Source organism: Miniopterus natalensis, chromosome 22 (genome assembly GCF_054644295.1).
Source record: "Miniopterus natalensis isolate mMinNat1 chromosome 22, mMinNat1.hap1, whole genome shotgun sequence".
Taxonomy (NCBI): Eukaryota; Metazoa; Chordata; class Mammalia; order Chiroptera; family Miniopteridae; genus Miniopterus; species Miniopterus natalensis.
The window spans coordinates 1253547-1276439 of NC_142102.1; the positions used below are offsets into that span (position 1 = coordinate 1253547).

Consider the following 22893-nt stretch of genomic DNA (forward strand, 5'->3'; position numbering starts at 1 on the left):
AAATAATAAAATGTAACCCTTTTCATTACTAATCCTTATAACACTGTCTGTTCCTTTCCCATGAATTATTGCATCAGGACGCCCAGTATGGTGTTGATTAGAAATGACGACAAATGTTCTGTTTTACCCCCAGTCTCGGGAGGAAAACTTTCAGTATCTCCAATATCAGTGATTTTGCAGTTAATTTCTTTGGTAAATACCCCTTTATCTTGTGTGAGTGTGTCTGTGTGTGTGTGTTTAATGCTCAATTACTAGTTCCCATGAGATTTATGAGAAATGGGTTTTGTATTTTATTGAATGCTTTGCTTTATGTCTGAGATGATCGACTAATGTTTCCTCTCTCGTATGTTACTGTAATGAATTACAGTGAATGGTTTCAAATTCCTTTTGAAAATAGGCTCATTGCCCAACCCGTGTGGCTCAGTTGGCACCGAGAGGTCACCGGTTCGATTCCCGGTGGGGGCGTTGTGGGCTCCATCCCCAGTACTGGGCGTGCAAGAGGCAGCCAACGGATGCCTCTCTCATCGATGTTTCTCTCTCTCTCAAACCAATAAAAACATATTTTTAAAAAATAAAAATAGCCCGGCTGGGTGTGGCTCAGCAGTTGAGCGTGGACCTAGGATCCAGGCAATCGAGGTTCGATTCCCGGCCAGGGCACAGGCCCAGGGTGCAGGCTCCTCGATCCCCAGCAGGGGGCGTGCGGGAGGCAGCCGATCAGTGATTCTCATCATTGATGTTTCTCTCTCTCTCCCTCTCCCTTCCTCTCTCTGAAATCAATAAAAGATATATTTTTAAAAAATTAAAATAAAATAAAAATAAAAATAGACTTATTTCAGAAGAGATTTAGATTTCTAAAAACGGTGAAGATGACACAGAGGGTCCCCAAATATTCTCCACCCCATTTCACTTTGTAACATCTTATATTAATGGGCATATCTGTCACACAACCAACCAATTATTATAAAGTCTACACTTCACTGAGATTTCCATTGTTTTTCCTCAATGTCCTCCTGCTGTCCCAGGACCCCACAAAGGATACCACAGCACATTCAACCGTCTTACTCAGGGTCTTCCTGACTGTGACACTTTTCCCCATTTTTCTTGCTTTGATGCCCCTCTAGTATTGAGGACAACTGGTCCTGCATTTTGTAGATTGTCGAGTGGGATCTAATTATTGTCTCATTTTTATACTGGGGCTGTGGGTCTGGGGAGGAAAACCACAGAGGCCAAGTAGTGTCCTCTTCGTGTCAGCTCAGGGGTACACACTGTCAACCTCGATGACCTGTCTGAAGCAGCACCGGCCACGCCTTCCCTCCCACCCGCCTCTGTCACACTCTGCTCTCTGGAGGTCACCACGCTCGGCCCACACGTGGCTGCTGCCCCTCCCGGAAGCCAGAGTATCTACAGAGATTACTTCAAACTGTTCTGCACAAGAGCTTCGCCTGTTCTCCCCGATTTATTTATTCAGTTTTTTATAGTATTGTGGAGTCACGAATATTGATTTTATCCTTTGGGTTATATCCCAATGCTAAGCTATTTATTTTGTTCAAGTTGCGCCAGCTTTGGCCATTGGCAGTTCTTTTGTTTGGCTTGGCGCGCGTGTGTGTGTGTCCCTCTCTCACCTCCTGGCTCTACAAAATAGCCCCAATTCACCCTTTATATTTCCTGCCCATTCATAGAATCTGCTAATTTGAGATGGCCCCTGGTTTGTATCCCTGGAGACCAAGATACGGCTTCCAGGGCCTGTTGTTACTGCAATGTCCTTGCGGATGTGTCCAATCCCTGGGTCTATACACACATTGATCAATATTTAAGTGTAAATATATATCCGTATAGATGTTAAACACGAGTTCCTGCTGACGTTTTCAACTCTAACCCATCATCACATGAATCCTCCTGCCCTGCCCTTGCTAACCTACAACCTCCCGCCCCAACAGCGAGAAACACGCACCCTCGGCCAACTGGTTACCGAATGTGCGTTTCCGGTACCCACAGGTAGTGATCCCAGAGTCGCCAGCACACGCCCACGAGAAACAACTCTGTCAGTCAGAGAAGTACTCCAGTCACGCACGTTGCCCTTAGTCTCACAGGTCCCACGAATCCCCTGGTCACTTAAGCCAACACCTTTTCTTTCCAGCCCCATCAATGAGGTTGCTTCATACGCTGATAATGCAGTAGATTCCTTTTTTCAGATTCTATTCCAACCTGGGATTCCCCCAGCCCCCTAAGGAATTTTTTAAAAATTTGTGTGTGTTTAAGCACCCTTTCTGTTCGGGGAAGTTCACTGTCACGCGTACACCGTCACAGTGTCACACAGGATAGAGCCAGTGCACTTTATCTGTTCAGCCCTTACCCGCCCGCTGCCGTGTTTACTGTCTCTTTACTTTTGCATTTTCCAGAATGGCATCTGAAGGGGACGCGCTGTACGTCTCCTTTTTGGGTTGGCTTCTTCCCCTGAGCAGAACGCACTTAGGGTTCACCTGTGTCTCTTTGTCCATGTGGAAGGACCGCAGTGTGTGTGTGTGTGTGTTTTTCCAGTCAATTCGCTTATATAAGGATATAGCTGAGTTTCTGCTGGTTTGTGGGAATCATGAATAGAGCTGTTAGCAATACTCATGTGCTGGATGTAAGTTTTTACCTCTGTTGGGTCAAGGCCTAGGCGGGCAGTGGCCGGGTGCGTGCAGGGACTGCCAGGCTGTCTGCCGATGCAGCTGGACCATTTTCCTTTCTATCAACGACAGTTTCTGCTGCTTGGATCTTCACTCTTGGAACTGCCAGTTCTTTGGCTTGTAGCCATTCTCCCAGGGGTGTAGTGGTATCTTTTTGTTAAATTTGCATCACTCTAATGACAGACAACGTAGAGGACCCTTACATATGGTTATTTGTCATGTTATTTGTCATCTGTGTGTTTCGGTGGTGACGTGTACATTCAGACCTCTTGCCCATTTCCAAATGGGTTTTCTTATTGCTGGGTTTTACGACTTCTTTATACATTTGGATAGAAGACCTTTATCAGATATGTATTGGAAGTATTTTCTCCCAATATGTGTTATCTTTTCATCAACTGAACAGTGTCTTCTACCAAAACAGAGTCGACCTTATTTTTTCTTCATGATTTGTGCTTTTCGTGTTGTATCTAAAAACTCGTAACCAACCCTAAGGTCACAGATTTTCTCCTATGTTTTCTTCTAGAAGTCTTAAGGTTTTGCTTTTTGCATGAAGTTCTGTGGTCTACTTTGAGTTAATTTTTGTAATTAATTTCCAACTGTAATTTTATAATTAACTTCCAATTATAATTTATAATTAAGTTCCAATCCATTGTGAACACACGTAAGGTCTGCGTCTAGGTCCCCTTCTTGCATATGGGCATCCTATTTTTCTAGCATTGCTTATTGAAAAGACGTTTTATGCACTGAATTTCCTCTGTGCTCCTGTCAAATACCAGTTAATGATACCTGTGTGTAGCTACTTCTTAGTTCTCTGTTCCCAACTATTGATCTATGTGTCTAGTCACTTGCAATGCCATGCTGTCTCAATTACTGTACATTTATAGCAAAAGTTCTGAAATAAGGTGGTGTGAGTCTTCCTAATCTGTTCTTCAGTATTTTGTTGGTTCACTTGTCTTTCCATACAAATTTTATAATCAATTTGTTGAATTCTATAAAATAACTTGCTGGGTTTTCCAATAAGATTTCATTGAACCTATAGACTAAGCTGTGAAGAACTGATTTCTTAATAATATTGAGTCTTCCAAGCCAACATGAACACAAAATTATTTAAATCTGTCAATTATTTAAATCTTTGATTTCTTTCATCAGTTTTGTATTTTCTGCATTTAGATCATATATGTAATGTGTATATATATGCACATCTTCTTTGATGTAGGTGGTTTATTAAAATTTATTTGAAATTCCAATTGTTCATTACTGGTACATAGAAAAGCAATTCACATTTTTTTCTATCAACCTTGTATCCTATAACCTTGTTATCTGCATTAAGCTCCAGGAGGTTTTTGTTTAGTTTTGATTTGTAGATTCTTTAGGATTTTCTACACAGGCAATCATGTCTTCTCTGGTTAAAGACAGTTTTATTTCCCCATTTTCAATCTGTGTGCCTCTAAGTCTTTTTTCTTGTCTTATTGCTCTGGCTAAGATTTCCAGGGTTATGTTGCATGAGAGTGGTGCAAGAGGAGCTCCTTCCCTTTTCGTGAAATCAGCATGAAGTGTCTCACCAGTATGTATGATATTAGCTATAAGATTTTTTGTAGATGTTACTTATCAAATTAAGAAATTTCCCCTGTATTCCTAGCTTACTGAGGGCTTTTATCACAAATCTGTGTTGAATTTGGTCAAATATATTTACAGCATTTACTGATCTGCCCATATGTTTGTCTTCTGAAGCACTCTGATGTGATGGATTACGTTGATGGTTGAATGTTGAAAATGTCTTGACTGGTGGACAGAAGGTGAAGGGATTAGCCAAGGAACATATTAGGCATAATCCATAGACAGGAAACAGCATGGTGATGGCCAGAGGGAAGGGGAGGCAGGGGCTGGGTGGAGGTGGGCAAAAGTGGGGATAATGGGGACATCTGTAATAGTGTCAACAATGAAAAATAATAATATTTTTTAAAATAAAGTCTCCAAAAATAGTCTTTGACACCTGGAATAAATCACACTTGGTTGTATGATTGTTTTCTATACATTGCTGGACTCGATTTGTTAATATTTTGTTTTTGAGGGTTTTTATGTCAATGCTCATGACCGATATTGGTCAGTTTTCCTTTCTTGCAATGCCTTTACCTGGTTATGGTGTTAGGGTTATAATGTTTTCATGGAATGAGTTAACAAATGTGGGAAATTGGTATTATTTCTCCTTAAAATATTTGATAAAATTCACCAGTAAAACTACCTGCGCTTGGTGCTTTTTTTCAGATGGTTATTAATTATTAATTCAATTTAATAAATTTAGGGCTGTTCAGGATATGTATTTCTTCTTGTGTGAGTTTTGGTAGTTTGTGTTTTAAGGGATTGGTTCATTTCACCTAAGTTATCCAATTTGGGGGCACAAAGTTGTTCTTAGTATTCTGTTTAATATCCATGGGATCATAACCGATGACTCTTACTTCATTTCTGATACTGTGTTTGTGTCTTTTCTGTCTTAGTATGGCTAGAGGTTTCACGATTTTATTGATCTTTTAAAAGATCTAGCTCTTGTTTTTCTGTTTTAAATTTCACTGATTTCTAATCTAATTATTTTTATTTTCTTCTATATGCTGTAGGCTTGAAGTGTTTTTTATTTTTCTAAGGCATAAGTATGCTTATGAATTTTAGATATCTTTTCTAATATATTAGAATTTAGGAAAAAATTGTAAACAATTATAATTTATTTGGACTTAGTTCAAATTAATTTTTAATCTCTAATGACTTTTTCTTTTATGTAGCTTTTATTTTGAAATGTATTGTTTAATCCAAATATTTGGGGACTTCTCAGCTATATCCTTATTGATTTCTAGTTTTATTCCATTGTTGCCTACAGATTTACTTTATATGCTTTCTTTTGACTTCGTTAAAGTCTGCTTTATGGCATATAAAAGATCTACTTTGGTGACTACTTCATGTGAGATTTAGAAGAATGTGTATTCTCCTGTTGATGGATGTAGTCATTATAAGTGTGAGAAAGACAAACTGACAGTTCTGTTTAGATTCCTTATATCCTTCCTGTTTTTCTGCCCCCTTAATCAATTACTGCCAAAGACGTGCTGAAGTCTCCAACGTAATAGTGGATTTGTCTATTTCTCCTGTTACTTCTTTCAACTTTTATCTCATGGATCTTGACACTCCGTTGTTAGGGGCATATATGTTGATGATTGCTATACCTGCTTGAACAAATGACCCTTCATTATTCTGCAATGAGACTGGTCATGCCTGACAATTCACCTTCTTCTGAAGTCTGCTTCACCTAAAATTAATAAAGCTTCTCCAACTATCTTCTGATTAGTGTTATTAGCATGCTATGTCTTTATCAATCATCTTACACTTATCCTATCTAAATATTTCAATTTAAAGGTTTCTGGAAGACATTTAGTTCAGTCCTGTTTTCTTTATCCATTCTCTCTCTTTTCATTTAAACCATTCACACTTAAAATGATTAATTTCTTGGATAACTATCTTCCACGTTTACAACTTTCCTAGTCATTGCATCTGCTCTTGAATGAGGTCTTCTTTTCCCCTAGGAGCCCTCAACATATCAATCACAGTTATTGTAAGTTCCCTATTTGACAATTCCAATGTCTGTGTCCTGAGTCTGGTTCCACTTAATTGTTTTGTCTCTTCATACTGTTCTTTTACTTGCACTGAAATTCTTTGAGTTATAGCTGATATTAGAAATTGAGATAAACAGGCCTTGCGTGTGAGATTTATGGTAATGTGACTAGTTGTGTCCCATTTAATGTTTGCTCTTGCTGGAGTTATCACAAGGGTCACATTCCATTAGTGTGTTTGTTTTTGTCTCTCCTCTTGACTCTGGGCTTCTGTAAGTCCTCTGCCTCTGAGAAGGTTGGTGTCTTGTTCTTTTGACAGTAATCTGTTGATGGGACATTCAGAGATCCACAGCTTTTTAAAATAAGCCTGTTTTCATGAGCCTGTGCTTGGGGGCTATGACCTCCACCAGTATCTCTCCAGCGGTATAACTGATTTTTCCCCTGCCCTCTTCTTTCCCCTAGCTCTGGTGTTCCCAATCTATTTCCTTAAAACACTGACCCCTACTGACGTGTGTGTGTGCGTGTGCGTGTGTGTGTGTTTTCTGATTAGCAATGTAGGATGGCTGGAGGTGGCTGAAGTGAGAGGAAGGAATCTCCCCCAACTGGGAGAAGGCCTGGCTTAAATGTTTCCCGGAAGACAAGGCCTTCTTTATGGAAATTCTCTGGGCGTGTATCACAACGATCTGTCCTTTCCTCACACCCCCAGAGCCACGAGGGGGGTTCTTTCTCAAATCTTTACCAGGAGAAACTGGGGAGGCTCTTGCAGGTAAGGCCCACAAAACTGGGGTCCCCAGAAGTCTCTCCCTCTTACTCCAGCCCACATTCAGTCTGCCTGTTCAATTCAATGGCCATTTAAGTGTTTCTACCGACTTGTGGCTGCTGTTTCAGCCAAGCGGATCTCGCCTGCGTTTCAACGGACGGGTCTGCCTCCCCAGATGGGGGGTGGGGGGGCAGTTTGCCCTTCAGATGCAGGTCTCAGGCAGATCCAAGAAAATCACTGATCGTTCACTTTGTCCAACTTTATTGTGAAAGGACAGAAATGATGGCTTGTCCTCAATAACTTTTTTGAATGTAAAAGATAACTTTTAATTATTTAAGTAAACCCCAAATGGTCCTAATGTATTTTTAAATATTTTATGCAGTTTGATTTACTATAATTGGGTTTAGGATGTTTGTATCTATATCCATAGTAGCTATATTCTGTAAATTCATATTTTTACATTGTCATATCAGGTTTGGTCACTAGATTGAAGCTATTCTGAGAAAATGAGAGTTAATGGTCTATTTTTCCTTAAGTATTTGTAAAAAATCCATGAGTGAGAACACTCATGCCTGGAATATTCGTGTTTGGAATAATTTTCATCATGGAGTCAATGTCTTTACCAAAATACAAGACAATTCGCATTTACTATTTTTTTGTGATTTTTCTCAGTAGTTGTGTTTTTAAGGAATTTTCCCATTTCATCAACATTTTTTAATGACTGGCAGAAAAGTTACTCTTCAAATGTTTTTTATATTTTTAAATTTTTCATTTAGGAAAATGGTAAAGGCAAATAGAGTATCTGGAAGGCTATGGACACTGTTCTGTCTTCGCACTTTCATGTTCCCTGTGCTTTTCCAGGTTTTGATGGTGAGATGAAAAATGTCAGCCTTGCCTGAGAGACACAGTCCACGTGTACAAAGTAGCGGCAAATACCACTCTCCCCCAAAAGACAGGATTACTCAGTACCCAGGAAGATGCCAACGTGGCCAAAACTGGTTTCAGCTAAACCCCCACAGCCAGCAACCACCACATGAACCTGAACTGACCTGCTCTCTGCTGTATCCAGTCACCTCCACTTGGCTTCCATCAAATCAACACCATTCCATCTGCTCTGTTTTTGCTCTGATCTAACCAAACTCCTGCTTAGTATAAATTTAACCTCGATTCCACCCTGCCTCAGAATTCTCTATTATTTTGCTCCTTTCTCCAACAAGCAATTAGTTGAAATTTCTCTCGCAGGTTCACCCTCACCAGAGCAATAATTTAGAGTAATTTTAGCTCTTGGTTTTCAAACTTGTTCCTTTTTCCTTCTTTGACAGTCAGGGAATTGGTATTAATGCAGACAGACACAAACACCTTTGTCTTCAGCATCTTTACATTCTAATGCAAGTTCGTGATCATTAAAAAATATTAAATATCACCCTGGCCAGTGTGGCCACATGGTTAGAGCTCTGGCCTGGCTACCAATGGGTGGCCGGTTCAATTCCCAGTCAAAGGCACCTACCGGGTGGCAAGTTCAATCCCTGGGCCCAGTCAGGGTGCATGAGGAAGGCAACCAATCAATGTGTTTCACACATCAATGTTTCTCTCTCTCCCTCCTTCCCTCCCTTTCCACCTTCTCTAAGAAACAATGGGAAAAATGTCCTCAGGTGAGAATTAACAACAACAAATTGAATCCTATATCTCATGTTAGATGATAAGTGCTAAAAGTCATGTAAAGGAATAAAAATAAACAAACCAGAAATAAAGATAAAATATGCAAGAAAAAAACAGAACTGGAAACAGCCACATTATCAGAACTCCAGCACCTCACTAAGCATTTTGAAACAGTTTTCTAATAAAAGCAAAATCAAACTAGAGACAAAATTTCATCCCCCCCACCGCAGACACCCTTAAACATTAAGCGCATTGGGAAAATAATTGTCCTGCAGTAGCTGAAAATCTAAAGGGGGAAATTAGCCAAATAAATGGCGACGGAAAATGATTTGACTTTGGGTGGTGGGGACATGGTACAATATACAGATCATGTGTCACAGAGATGTAGCCTTGAAACCTGTATTATCTTATTGGCCAATGTCACCCCAATAAATTTAATAAAAAAAAAAAGTAATCAATCAAGATGTTCAAATAGGTATCAAGCATCTGATCACCCATTTTACCCTTCAAGTTAAAAGAAAAACTTTCAAGATCAAAGGATTAACCTGCCATTTTAAACAACTGATATGGGGGCTACAATATCAATTTGAAACCCGACCACTATTACACAATGTCTTCCTCAGAAACGGCAAAGTATTCAGGTGTCCGATTTCTACTACAACCCTCAGAGGTTCCCCAGGTCCCGGCCTAGCACCAATTACCCTCTGACTTGACCTAAATCACAGTCTTCCTCCACTGTTACGCCGTGTCTGTAACTTGATAGGTAGGAATCTGCTGTACAAATGGAACTGCAAACGGAACACTCTCTGGGTGGCGTGGACCTCCAGTCTCTGAGCTCTCCTCTCCTCCAAAAACGTCCAGAGATAATTTGGAAACCAATTTACTCCTACTTTTGTATCTAAATCAAGCCCAAACTGAAGACGTGCTAGAGCCTTGGCCAGTGTGGCTCAGTGGTTAGAGCGTTGGCCCACACACCGAAGGGTCACGGGTTCGATTCCTAGTGAAGGGCATGTACCTGGGTTGCAGGTTTGAGCCCCGGCCCTGGTCGGGATGCATGCAGGAGGCAACCAGTCATGTGTCTCTCTCACACCAATGTTTCTCTCTCTCTCTCTCTCTCTCTCTCCCCCTCCCTCCGTTCCACTCTCTCTAAAAAAATCAATGGAAGAAATAACTTCAGGTGAGCATTAACTAACAAACAAACAAACAAAAAGATCCATAAGGACCTCAAAGAGTAAATCTTGTCATGATTTTAGCCGGGGGCTCTCTCCAGACACAACTCCCTCCTTCATGGAGGTGCAAACAAGAAACTCCCCACAGCGGGGGTGGAACAGGTGCTCTTGGCCACCCACTCAGCCATCCGTGCGGGTGCTGATCCACGCAACAGGCCAACGCTGCTGGGCTCTGAACCAGAACCAAGGAGAGCACAGCCCTTTCGGCCGCTTCCAGGGAGCTGAGTGTAGGGCGGACAGTCGGCGTGTGGCTGTCAGGGCCCTTTGCCCTCTAAGCCACATCCGCCCACATCTCTGATATTCACCTCAAATACGCTTCCTTCATTCTATCCTCTGACCTTTACAAAGTTGTTTATGCTCAGTGAAACTCACAGCAGATTGACTGGATGCTGGGAGGGTGAAGATAAAAGAACTATATGTAAATACTGTGCTTCTGTTAGTGGTTTTTTTTTAAGGGGTATGGTTTAGCAATTTTTTAAACTACATATGTGCATATTGGATTGAGAAAGTAAAATATATTGTGGGTAGTGAAAGGTAGGTTTCTTATTGGAGACAGGAGGTACAAATAAGGGAAAGGACAAATAAAATGAGCCCTGGGATTCTGGTTTGCAGCAGGAAATAACAGTGCATAGGTGCACACTCAGATGGACGGACACTGGGATCATTTAGACGTATGCACGGGTGTCTGGGTAAGCCTAGACTATTTCCAAGGAAATGACATCCCAGGAGCAATGAGCGCACTTTACAGTCAGATTTTGGTTTCTAAATACTATTTTCTAATACAAAGAACCAGAGTTCCTTGAGGAATGGCTGATCCCAGGTTTGGGGAAGGAAAATACAAGGTAAGTCTTGAACAGCCTGTGGGACCCGAAAATAAGGAAGCGCTCGAAAAATGATGTGAGCACGCTGAAAGAACACAGGGGCCAGCCCCAATGGTCCATTTTTGGAAGATGTTAGAAATAAAAATAAATAATTATTGTGATCTATAAAAAACTATGGAATAAATTAAATATTATACGTTCATACATAGAAACAACATAATACATAAATAAATGGGGTAGGGGAAGGACAACCCTTCCTTACAGTCAAATTCTAACAAATGAGTATAAAAAGAGTCGTGGAAACAGGAAACCGTCATTAGGCAAACGTCACGGCAGTAATTGCTAAAGGCCAGAATCATCCACGGGTGACTGTAAAACGGTGAGTGAGTGTATGAAAAATAGCATTTGCATAGGTTCAAAGGATCTCCTCCCCAAATCTGTATTAATTACAAAGAGATAACAGTCGCTGTGCAGTGGAGAAGCCTGACATCCACCACCTTAAAACTAAATGATCATATGTTTTTATTGAATTTAGAGAGAGAGGGAGGGAGGGAGGGGGGAGAGAGAAACAGTGATGGGCTGCCTCCTGCACCGCACCCCAACCCGGGACCACACCCGGGCCCGCAACCTGAGTACGTGCCCTGACCCGGAACCGAACCTGTGCCTCTTTCAGTACACAGGATGCGCTCAATCATCTGAGACACACCGGCCAGGACTCAAACACTTTTTAAAAAACCAGATAGGTTTGTTCCTTCAAAGAGCAAACGGAAACTTCAATAATAGAAAATGAATTATTTCACAATAATAAAAATCTAAAAAATATAGTTGTTTATGCAAAAAGCATTTGATTAGATGGACCACCTGAGTTTGATTAAAAATTGGTAGAAATAGATCAGAGGTCAGAGACTGTTCTGACGATACACAAAAATACCTCAAATTCAAGATGAGCATCTTGCATTGACGACTGCAGCCACCTGCGAATAACTTACCTACAGGCACCAAGGCTGCACCCCGGCCAAGGCCTATAAACACGACAGAGCTGTGAACCAACGCATCCACAGTTTGCTCACGGAAGAAAATTTCACTGACAACATCTTACTCACGCAGGCAAACGGTTCATGTATCAGAGGGAAATCTGATCATCGAGACTCACATCGAGGCCCTCACCTTACTCTTGCACCAACCTGACTATGGCACAAACTTGCACAAACTCTGTCTGTCTGTGACCAGTTCCTGGCTATGAAAAGCCCGCGTTAAATCATGTCAGCCCGGACCCCAGCGCCATCACATCCTGCTTTCCAAACAGTCCCACCCTCGTGAAAGTGGTGTTTTTTTCCCTTGCTGCGGTAGGTTTCATCAACTCTCAAGCTCGACTCTGCTTCGAGCTCGTTCTGGGAGTCCTTTTTGGATAATAGATTAGCAATAATGGGCTGGTCAAATCCAAGAAGGATTTCATGAAAATTGGATTCAACTGAGGGTGGGTAATATTTCCACAAATGTTTAAGTGTCGGAAAGTACCGGTGGGTGAAATTTACCAACATAACTCAAATCTGGGGCGGGGGTGGGGGGGATCAAATGTGCCGGTATTTGTAGAGGAACTAGTATGTACTTTGAAAAGAATCTGGAAAGTCACAGGAAAGAGGAAATATGGTCACTTACCCCCCCACCCGAAACAGAACTTTCAGAAACAAAAAAAAAATCAAGTGAGAAAATAAACAAACGATAACTCCCCCCACCACAAAGTGAAAATATTAACCGTAATTAAGAATTATCAAATGAGGAGAAAGACGTACCTTGTCCATGGATAGGAAGACTGACATTATTAAAAGCCAGTTCTCCCACAAGTTAATTTATTAGAGCTGAGGAAATTGCAGCCTAAACTGTAATTTCTTCCAACGAGCACACACGAGACAGGAGGCAGAAGAGACACAGGGACCACAGAACTACGATGGAGCCGGTCACAGGAGACGGTACAGCACAGGGCAGGATGGCATTACAGACAAACGTGCAATTATTGGCAAATAATCGCAAGTCATGGCAAGCAGCTTGGCAACTTCGAGATTTCAAATCAAAAAGGTTTCTCGTGATTTAAGAATTTGAATCCAAGGAACACAAAAGGACCAGAAGTTAACACAGATGGTGAGTTTTATGGAATCGGCATAAATAGCTTTCCAGGGTGACATGGAACAGAAGCCAGAGAAGCGAACACGGTTGCACTCGGACATATAACAATTATACACAGTCTCGTAACAAAAATGAGGTTTGGAAGGTGTGGAAAAAATATCTGTAATGCTTGACAATCGAAAGCTTATTGTCCCGATAGTAAACGAGCTCTTCGAAATAAGAAACAGACGAAAGCATCTCCCGCCACCAAAATTAGACACAAAGAGGAAATTAAAAAATACAGATGGTTAATAAACATATGAGGAAATGACCAAACTCAAAAACGAAAGAAATACAATTGAAGACAATAGTCTGGGCTATCACACTGGCAAAGGTCGTCAGTATCTATAAAACCCAGGATCTGTGAGGCCGGGGGAAAGCTGGCGGTCTTATTTGTTGCCTTTGGAGAACAGAGCTGTTACGTTTGTTTTTAAGGAAATCTCGTGATAGTTTTCCAAATTGAAAATGTGCGTGTTCTAAATCCCAGTATCTCAGCTGCTAAGTAATTTATTGGGATATGCTAGACAGGTGCAAAATTACTAACAGAGAGAGAGGTTCACTGCACAGAAATCTGGGGCTAACGTAAGCACGTATGAATAAGAAATGCTGAAAGTATTTAATTATTTTCCATCTACACAACAGCCGTGCAGGCATTTAATTGATGACACAGGTGTGTGCGACTGAAATAGGAACAGGGCATTGAAAAGCTGTTAGATGAAGGGCAGTGTATGGAAGAACACGATGGCCCCACCTCCAGATGCCCTCCCCAAACGGCGTGTCTGTGTCTGTGTGTGCATCTAAGCACGTAAGAACTGCACACAACTCCCTTCATAGAGACGGAATTAGGAGAGAGGAGGGGCTTCATTTACATATTATTCAGATATGCTTTGAATTTTGGGGAAATACCACGCAGTGGTTCTTTGTGATATATCCTAATTTTTTAAATGCACCACCCGGCAAATGAAAATTGTCAGCTGATATTTACGGGAGCACGGAGGAATTCCGTCGCTTTGAGTTGCTTGTGCAAATGCTATTTCCTCTACTGAGGCTCCTGGGATTGAGTCAAGGGGCAGCAAGGGAAACAGTCACCATGCCCAAATTAAAGTCTCATCGATGACATCCCAACATGACCATTTCTCAGTTAAGCATGTCTTATCTGCAGGAGGTGTCCACGCGACAGGACAGAGGCGTCTCCGCGCAGGCGGAAGGCTGGATCGCCGTGTGGACGGAGCTGATGGCGAAGCAACGGCACCCAGGGCGACAAGTCCACCTGCAGGGACACAGTGGGGAAGTTGGCAGAGGTGAGGAACACATTTTCCAGTGTCAGGAGTCTATGACATCCTTACACACCCTTCTACGAGTGCTGGGGTCAATCGACCCAGGGCGCACCACGTTTTCAGTCGCTGGGTCCATGGTGTGGCCAGGAAAAAATAAAAAATGCCAAAAGCAGTGCTATTTTTTCTCCTTTGTTGGGCTACAAAGTCATGGGCGTCTCCAACTATCTCAGTTTGGTATGTGTCTCTTCCCCTCTTCCAGGTCTAGGTCACTCATTCATCAGATGAATTCTTTCAGACAAAACCACTTGTCTGCCCTGCCGTCTAACCGTTACCGGGAACCTACTGTATCTGATCCATAAACAATTCTGCGTCGGGATCCACTGGGAAGACAATGGATCCAGCTGAGAAGCAGCTCAGTTTATTAGATAAGGAAGGGTAAGGAATATGTTTTTAAAAATATGTTTTCATTGATTTTAGAGAGAAAGGGAGAGAGAGAAACATTGATCTGCTGACAGCGTGGCTCAGTTGACTGAGCGTCAGGCTGTGCACCAAGAGGTCACGGGTTTGAGTCCCCGTTGGGGGACCTGCCTGGGTGTTGTGGGCTCCTTCCCCAGTAGGGGGCGTGCAGGAGGCAAGTGAAGGATGTTTCTCTCTCTCCCCCTCTTCCTTCCTCTCTCTCTAAAAATCAATAAAAACATTTTTTTTTTTTTTTTTTTTTTAAAAAGAGTTAAAGAAATCCTTCATAGTGACAGGAAATGTAGAAACGCTATGAACATACATAGGAAAAGCGGTATCTCTTCACTCACTATGCAGTCTGTCCCCTGCAGTCGACTAGAGTGCAACCCGAAGTCCTCCGTCGTTAGGAAGCTAACATCCACCTTTCCACCCGGACGTGGGGGCTCCCAGGAAGCGGGAACTGTTCTGACAAAATCTTACCTGCAGCCGGTGGCCCTTGGACAGCAGGCAGGTGAAGGCTTTGTGTAAAGGGGCCCGTCTCAGGGACTCACTGGTGGCATTCACTCCCAAAGACCACAGGTTCTGAGGGGGAAAAATGAGAAACACCACCTCCAGTGAAAAAGGCAAGTCCGCTGGGTGCCGGGAAGTCAGCCTTTCCACGTGGGTTTCACGTGGGTTTCACGTGGGTTTCACGTGGGTTTCATCGGGAAGGGGCTCACCCTGGGAGCAGCTCTGACCCACAGCCACCCGCTCCTTGGCCCAACATGCCAACATCAGCGCCTGGCACAGAGCTCCTCTCCCTGCATTTCCAAGACCCGATGGACCACCTGATTCCCATAAAAGGATGTCTCTTTTTCTGATTCCCTTTTTGGGCTGACTTGGCCGGGTTATTTACAGAATCACTCAAAACAGTGCACTCACGTATCTATTCTGCACCCAAGTTTACTGAGGACCTTCCATGCCTGGCAGCCCATCAGGCCATAGGGAATTGAAAGTCCACGTGATAAACCAGTCACCCATATAGAGAGCTGAGAAAGAACTTAATGAATGGTCTTAGGGAGGTAGACTCAGTTTCAGGATGGGATTGTGGAGAAAAGACCCCTGTTTACGAAGGTCGATTAGTACCCACAACTGTGACTCCCAGTCACTGTGTCCATTCTCACTGGGCTCTCAGATGGGTTTTCCACGGTATTTAGCTAGAACCCAGCGCCACCAAGCTTTGGAAAAACAAAGCCTATCAAGCCCTAGCCACCCTAGGCCCTTTTCTGACAAACACGCGACTCCCTGCCCGCACGGCCATACCTGCCAGGGTGTCCCGAAGCCCACAGGCAGGCGTGGGGCACCGCCAGCTGCGATGGACGGTGTCTGGAACAGACTCTCGAGAGTCGGGGCAAAGGCATGGACAGTTTCCTTCCCCTTATGGCGCTATCATCACCTCATGGAAAAACACAAAATAGAATGAGAAAATACATGCAGATATAAATGTACCTCTCTCTGCGTATAAACTGCATAAACACATGTGCACGGAGTCTCATTTAACACGGAGCACTGGGAAGCGCAGGAGCCCTGTGCTCAGTTCTCTGTGTGTGTGACCTGCACAGCCTCACACGCCCGGCTGCGCCTCCCCCGAGGGCCAACAGACACAGAGAGCGGCAGGGAGACAATTATGTCAGCAAGATCGACGATTTCAACCCTACTAAGACTAAATGTTATCAAACAGTTTTTTGCTATTATACAGATCAATGAAAAAACGTTTTGTCCATGACGACCCGCTGAAGTCCCAGAGAGGCACCTAACAATGTCATCGGCCAAAAAAAAAACCCCACCATTTCTAGCTTATCGATTTTTAGAAGACCAACTTTTGAGAAAAATATGCATATTGATAATATCTAAGGGTCTAGAAAAATTGGATGAAACTAACTTACCCTTTTTTAAACAGCAGTCTAAAATTTGCCCCAAAGCAATTATCTAAGGAAAGGACGCCTTTTCTGTGACACAACTGGAAGTGTCCAAACGATTATTCATCTAAAAGATGCCCAGAAGGGCAACACGTGAACTGGTGATTTTTTGAAGAGTCTCCTGTAAATCATCATCATTAAACCACCTCAATGTGCCTATCAAGTCCGATGTGACCAAATAAAGAGCACATCTGATCATTACTTTCAGAGTCCTCAACACTGCACAGAACAATGGCCTCTGTACGACTTACTGATCTCAACACTGTCGACTCCTCGGTGAGAAAGTGAAACCGCGTGTGTAGCCCTAAGTAATATCCTAATACTCTCTGAAGTCCCCTGCGCAACATCACGTCATAAATTTATTAAATATACCTACAGGTCTTCCTTTACGATCATGTCGATCATTAAAATATCTTGAAATTCTGTATGTTTGTAAAGGCTTAACTCTTTTACCTTTTCATTTTATTATTTTTATCACTTTTTTTTACTTTTACATCAAAGGAAAGTTAGGGAGAACCACACAGTTGGTAAAACGTGCACTTGTTCTCTCAATATAAACTACTGCTACCAGACCATTAAATCTTTATTTCATTTTCTTGTTTCCTCTCAAATCCATAAACAAATCTAGAAATATTTAACAGTGTGGCAGCTTATAATTCTATTTTCAAACATATTTCCCTAAAATAATGTTACCCGAGATTTCAACTACAGGTATTTTAAAGATGTGGTTTCTATCGTAGCTACACCTTTTACTGTACATTGGCAAACACGTGATAGCTCTAGATAACTTGTGCCCGATGGAACTTTGGTTCCAGTTAAACAAAGGTTTGGGCCTGGCCGGTGTTGCTCAGCGGTTGAGCATCGACCTAGGATCCAGGAGATCAAGGTTCGATTCCCGGTCAGGGCACAGGCCCGGGTTGCGGGCTCGATCCCCAGCGGGGGGCGCGCAGGAGGCGGCTAATTGATGACTCTCTCTCATCAATGTTTCTCTCTCTCTCCCTCTCCCTTCCTCTCTCTGAAATCAATACGAAAGTATTTAAAAAATAACCTGCTAGTACTGAGGGAATCTCGGCAGCCACTCTGGCCAATGTCACACCTGACTGTTAGAGTTGGGGGCAGACACAAATTAGTTTATTTATACATGAACCACAGTGTTTCTTCACCTTTTAGGCTTGGACAACCTTTTTAGACATTTCCGCTCATTTTTACCTCTCCCCCCAAATGTTAGTACCACGAATATGCTGTCTCTCTGCTTATGGCCAGCGGCTGCTGGGAAGACCATGAGCCACTGTAACACGATTATTTTACTCCCCCAGGTCCGGTTTTCACCCCAGGAGGATATTATCAAAGATACTGAGAACGGGTTGTGTACAGTAACTTGAGAAAAATAATTAAGCGTGTAAGGAGTGCAGAGCGTGTTCCAGCCCGTCACGGAGGGTCTGGGGCAGGTTTCCCTTCTCTTCCAACGCGCACACTCCACAGGACACACTGCTGAGGCCCCGGGGACAGTCTCTCAGGCACGTACCTTGTTTGGGTCCAATATCATCTTCCTTCCTGAAAAGAAAGAAACTATTCAAACACTCGTAATCCCCAATGTCTTGATGCTTTCAGCCAAGCATGCAAATGTCAAAAGTCCCAGACTACAGGCATGGAAGCCACACTGAACTCACCATGTTATCAACGTATGTATCTGACATACCTACAAGAGGGCCCCCAAAATAGATTCAATTACTCACTCAACAAACAAAACCCCAAAACACTGGCCAGAAACACAGACAACTTTAAATACGTGGCATTATGTTGTCAAGAGATCAACACTGACATCAACGGTGCTTTGCCAAGTTTTAAGGGCAACTAAAATTTTAAACAAGGGTGGGGCGGGGGAGGTAGAAAGGGGTAAAGGGGGGGATCAGAGGTGATGGAAGGATACTTTACTTGGGGTGCTGGGCACACAATACAATATACAGATGACGTATCATAGAACCGTACACCTGAAACCTATATAATTTTATTAACCAATGTCACCCCAATAAATTCAATAATAAAAGTCATTCTATTCCCCAAAGGCATGTCTTTCACTGTATCCCATTCAGTTCTAAATGTTTTCTAGTTTCTTTTATGGTCTTGAATTTGACCTATTGGTTCTGTAAAGTACGTTAATTTTTGAATACTTGGCCATTTCCCAGATTCATTCCAGTTTTGATTTCTAATTGAATTCTCCTGTGGTCATAGAGTGTACTCTACATAATTTCAATCCACTTAACTTCACTGAGTCCAGTTTTATGACTTAGCAGATGATCCACGCTGGAGAGTGTTCCAGGTGTCCTCGGAAATAATTTGGGTTCGGCTACTGTTGGGTGGAATGTTCTCTATGTATCAGGTCAGGTTGGTTGGTAAGATTGTTCAAGTTCTTGACAACCACACTGACTCGTAGTCTAACTGGTCTTCAATGACTAAGAATTAGGCATTGAAGAGCCCAGTTTTTATCAATGAATTTGCCCCTTTAACCCTTCAATCACGACAGCTGCTAGTTGATCTAATTTAAGACACTGTCGTAGGGTGGTTATATTACAGTTGTTATATATCCTAAGAATCCCGAAACACCAATCAGGAAGAACATATATATGCACCCTTACGGCGACTGCAGCATTATTTACAATAATCAAGATCTGGAAGCAGCCCAAGTGCCCATCAGTAGATGAGTGGATAACAAAGCCGTGGTGCAGTAACTCAATGGACTACTAACTACACGGCTGTAAAAAAAAGAAAAAAAATCCTACCTTCACTTGTATGTGGAATGTAATGAACAAAATGAACTGACAAAATAGAAACCGACTCACAGATACAGAGAACAGACTGACAGCTGTCAGAGGGGTTTGAGGGGCTGGGTACAAAAGATGAAGGAATTAAGCAAACAACAACTCAAAAACAGGCAACAGCATGGAAACGACCAGAGGGAAAGGGGGTTGGGAGAGGGAGGAGAGGGGAAAGGGGGACAGTTGGCGATGGAAGGAGACAAGACTTGACTTTGGCTGGTGAACACACAATACAGTATGCCGAAGACGGATGACAGAATTGTACACTTAAAAAAGAAAAAAAATGGTGGTTTTGGCAAAGAAGTTCTGTTTACCATGCCAAGGGGTGCGCCAACATTCCCCAGACGCTGCACCGCTTGCCTCAGAGGGCTCCGTCCCACCAGCGAGCGTCACGGATTTCGCAGGACATCCTTGCTGGCACGTGTCTGCTGGTGGCATCACCTGGGAAGTGTCAAGAAATCACATGCAGGATTGAGAATCGTGTCCAGGTCCTAAGGTAACAAGATTCATGTCAAGCTTTCTCCTGGGGTAAGCCCTGCATCTGCCTGTCATGCACCTCTAGCCCTCAGGTGTGGCTGCAGGCATGTGTGATTCCAGGCATGTAGGCAGGTGTGCACGTGTGTGCGTGCGGAGGCCTCAGCACCTGAACAAGTATTCCTTCTGCACAAATCCCTCTTCAATGGTGGAAGACAGAACCTTCAAAAAAGAGATGTGAACTCCGACCCCTAGATGCTGCTGGAACAGTCTATGAACTCTGTCTCTCACAGACACTCCTTCTGAACAAAGCACAAGGCCGACACCAAGTACACCCTCTTCCTGACTGTAGATGAGATGTCAACCTGTACGCAGTGTCCCTGAAGGCTGTCATAAGTGGACTGCGCTTGATGGGAAATTTGCAACCAACCAACCAACCAATGACACCACCAATGTCCACGGTGGCAACACTGGGACACTGGCTACTGGCTAGTAGCAGCCCATCTTAATATTTTAAGTTGCCAAAAGAGTCCAAGACAGGGGACAGCTCATGTTAACTAACCCTAAATGCCCTAGGTGGGCCAGCGGGACCCCAGAAGAGAAATGGTGGACTCACCAACCATGACAAAGAAAGATCCCCAATGGCAACTAGGACACATGCCCATAGAAGAACCAGGCATTTCCAAGCCAACAAAATTCAAGGCCCTGACCTCTGAGAAAATGTTGTTCCAACACTTGGCTGCCACATCCAAAGGAGCAACCTCATGCCTGCACTGGATTTGCCCAAGAAGTAGCAACAAAAGCTCCATCCACATGGAGCGTGGGAATGCCAGGGAGGACAACCATAAAGGATTTCAGCTTTGCATCAACAAACTCAAGCACTTTATCAACAAAGACAAAAGGATGAATGGAAACAGAACACATCTGCCACTCAAGGAGACGTGGATGTTTTCCAAAGCAGACATCTGTCCATGGAGGTGGGCCTGGGATCACAGCACTCCAAGTCCCTGCCATGTCCAGACTCTTCCAGTCAGAAATCTAAACACTTCTGAAGAAAATGAGAGCAGCCAGGAGCAAGAAAATCAACTCATCATACATAAACACCTTGACCTTGAAAATTATGACCTTAGAGGACAAGAATTAAAGAGAAGGTCAGTCAGGGGTCCAGACAAGTCTCCAAGGCAATAGCTAAAGAACAAAGAAGAGCCACTACTCTGGGATGAAAGCTCCAAGTGAACACAGGGCACCTACCACAGAACCATGGACACAACCAAGAAGGCTTCCCTGGGCGGCACGAAATTGGCAACCAAACCAAGAACCTAAGACACTGCTGTCAGCCAGTGACCTCTGTTGAGCCAGTACATGCAATGGAAGCTCATGGAATCACACTTCCCTCTCCTCCCTCAACTTCCTTTCCTGTCCTGGGAGTCAGAGAGCATAGCATGTTGACTTCAGAGCAAAATACAGAACCCAGTCAATGGTTGGTCACCTTGCATGAGGACTGACTGAGGACTTGAAATAAATGAGCTAACAAAAGCACCACGCCAAATCCCTCTGTACCCACCACAAACGCAACTGAAATCAAATTTTCTAAATAAAACAAAAGGTGAAAACAAGTTCACAACTTGCCTGGACTAGGGCTCCAATCAGAAACCATGAAGGCTTCTGATCTTCAACTACTAGAAAAATACCTCCAAGGGCTACATTAGAACTGGGGAAAGTGCCCAAGATATATCCATGCCATGTGCTCAGTGGACCTCTGCCATAGCCACACACTCAAATGCGAAATTTAGAAAATGTGCTGGTTGACATGACCAAAGGCATGACCATCCAACAAAATCCACTGATGCCATCAAAGTACTGATATTAAGAGAGGAGACTCTCTAATACTGATTCCCTGGGTGGTGCATCCATGAGTGTGACCAAGGAGAAGCTGTCCCTTACACTATCTTCCTGGGGGACTGAACATGCTGGACCTCAGATCCGATGAGAACGACGGTTGGTGTTCTCACTCATTTTGTTCAGCTTTTCCAAGGAATGCTTGTTGAGGGAGGCGTCATCATTGATCCAAGCACGTTCTGGGATGTAGGATATTTTGGTGAGGCAGGAGGGAGGCTCATCTAGTGAGCCAATGACCTCAAAGTTCTCCAAAAGCTTGGATAATCTGGATCCAAGCCACTGGGCAGAGGAACAGTCAATCTACTCATAGAGCAAAGCCCAGCATAACACTGGGGACATGTGGACAGGCTGCCTCTAGCAGGCCTATGAAATCCTCAACCAAATGGGAGAACTTGGGACAGAGGAAAGCTTACCTTCCTGAGCGATCCATAGGCACACCCAGGGACACACATCTTCCAGGACTCCTGCACACCTCAAGTCATCAAAGGAAAGGAAGGTCATCTCTTCATGGCTGATGGTGAACCTTCATCACCACTCCACCTGGGAAGTGTAGAGAAATCGCACACATTTGAGAAATGAACCCAGGTTCTCAGGTAACAATATGCAGACTCTTTCCCCGAGGGTAAGCCTTACACCTGTCTATCATGTACCTCTATCCCTCAGGGGAGACAGCAGGCGTGAGATACGGTGAGGAAAGGCAGGTGTGCAGCTGTGCTGACACCCTGGGTGGTACTCAGATGAGTGTGACCAAGGGAAAGCTGTCTGTCCCTCTCTCTACCTTCCTGGGGTACTAGATGTGCTGGACCTCAGATCCGATGAGAACGGCGGTTGGAGTTCTCACTCATTTTGTTCAGCTTTTCCAAGGAATGCTTATTGGAGGGAGTCATCATTGATCCGAGCACATTCTGGGATGCTGTATAATTGACCAGGGCAGGTTGGGCAATCCACTGGGTAAGCCAATGATATGAGACCCCCAATGCCCTGCACAATCACAATCCACACCACCAAGTAAGAGGAAGCATCAATCCACTCTTGGAGGGACAGCCATGAGCCATTGGGGATACACGGACAGGCCATGTCCAGCAAGTCTATTAAATCTAAAGTGATGGACAAGAACTG

General features: G+C 43.4%; 1 protein-coding gene and 2 non-coding genes across 3 annotated transcripts in view; all 3 read right to left on the reverse strand.

Moving 5' to 3' along the window:
• LOC107527349 (uncharacterized) overlaps positions 1-22337 on the reverse strand; it is a 39395-nt gene extending 17058 nt beyond the window's left edge. Inside the window, exons 1-6 of the mRNA XM_087829173.1 lie at positions 22188-22337; positions 19716-19842; positions 18111-18139; positions 15930-16052; positions 15108-15209; positions 13880-14164 (exon numbers count right to left, since the gene is read on the reverse strand). Coding sequence (XP_087685299.1) covers positions 14036-14164; positions 15108-15209; positions 15930-16052; positions 18111-18139; positions 19716-19842; positions 22188-22226 — 549 coding nt within the window. The 5' untranslated portion in view covers positions 22227-22337 and the 3' untranslated portion in view covers positions 13880-14035. The remainder of the gene's footprint in view (positions 1-13879; positions 14165-15107; positions 15210-15929; positions 16053-18110; positions 18140-19715; positions 19843-22187) is intronic.
• LOC148090675 (small nucleolar RNA SNORD116) lies at positions 21848-21944 on the reverse strand. Its single transcript, XR_015716417.1, has one exon. It is a non-coding gene; the product is annotated as a small nucleolar RNA SNORD116 (small nucleolar RNA).
• Positions 22338-22575: 238 nt separating the features above from the next.
• On the reverse strand, positions 22576-22670 carry LOC148090676 (small nucleolar RNA SNORD116). Its single transcript, XR_015716404.1, has one exon. It is a non-coding gene; the product is annotated as a small nucleolar RNA SNORD116 (small nucleolar RNA).
• Positions 22671-22893: the final 223 nt, after the last annotated feature.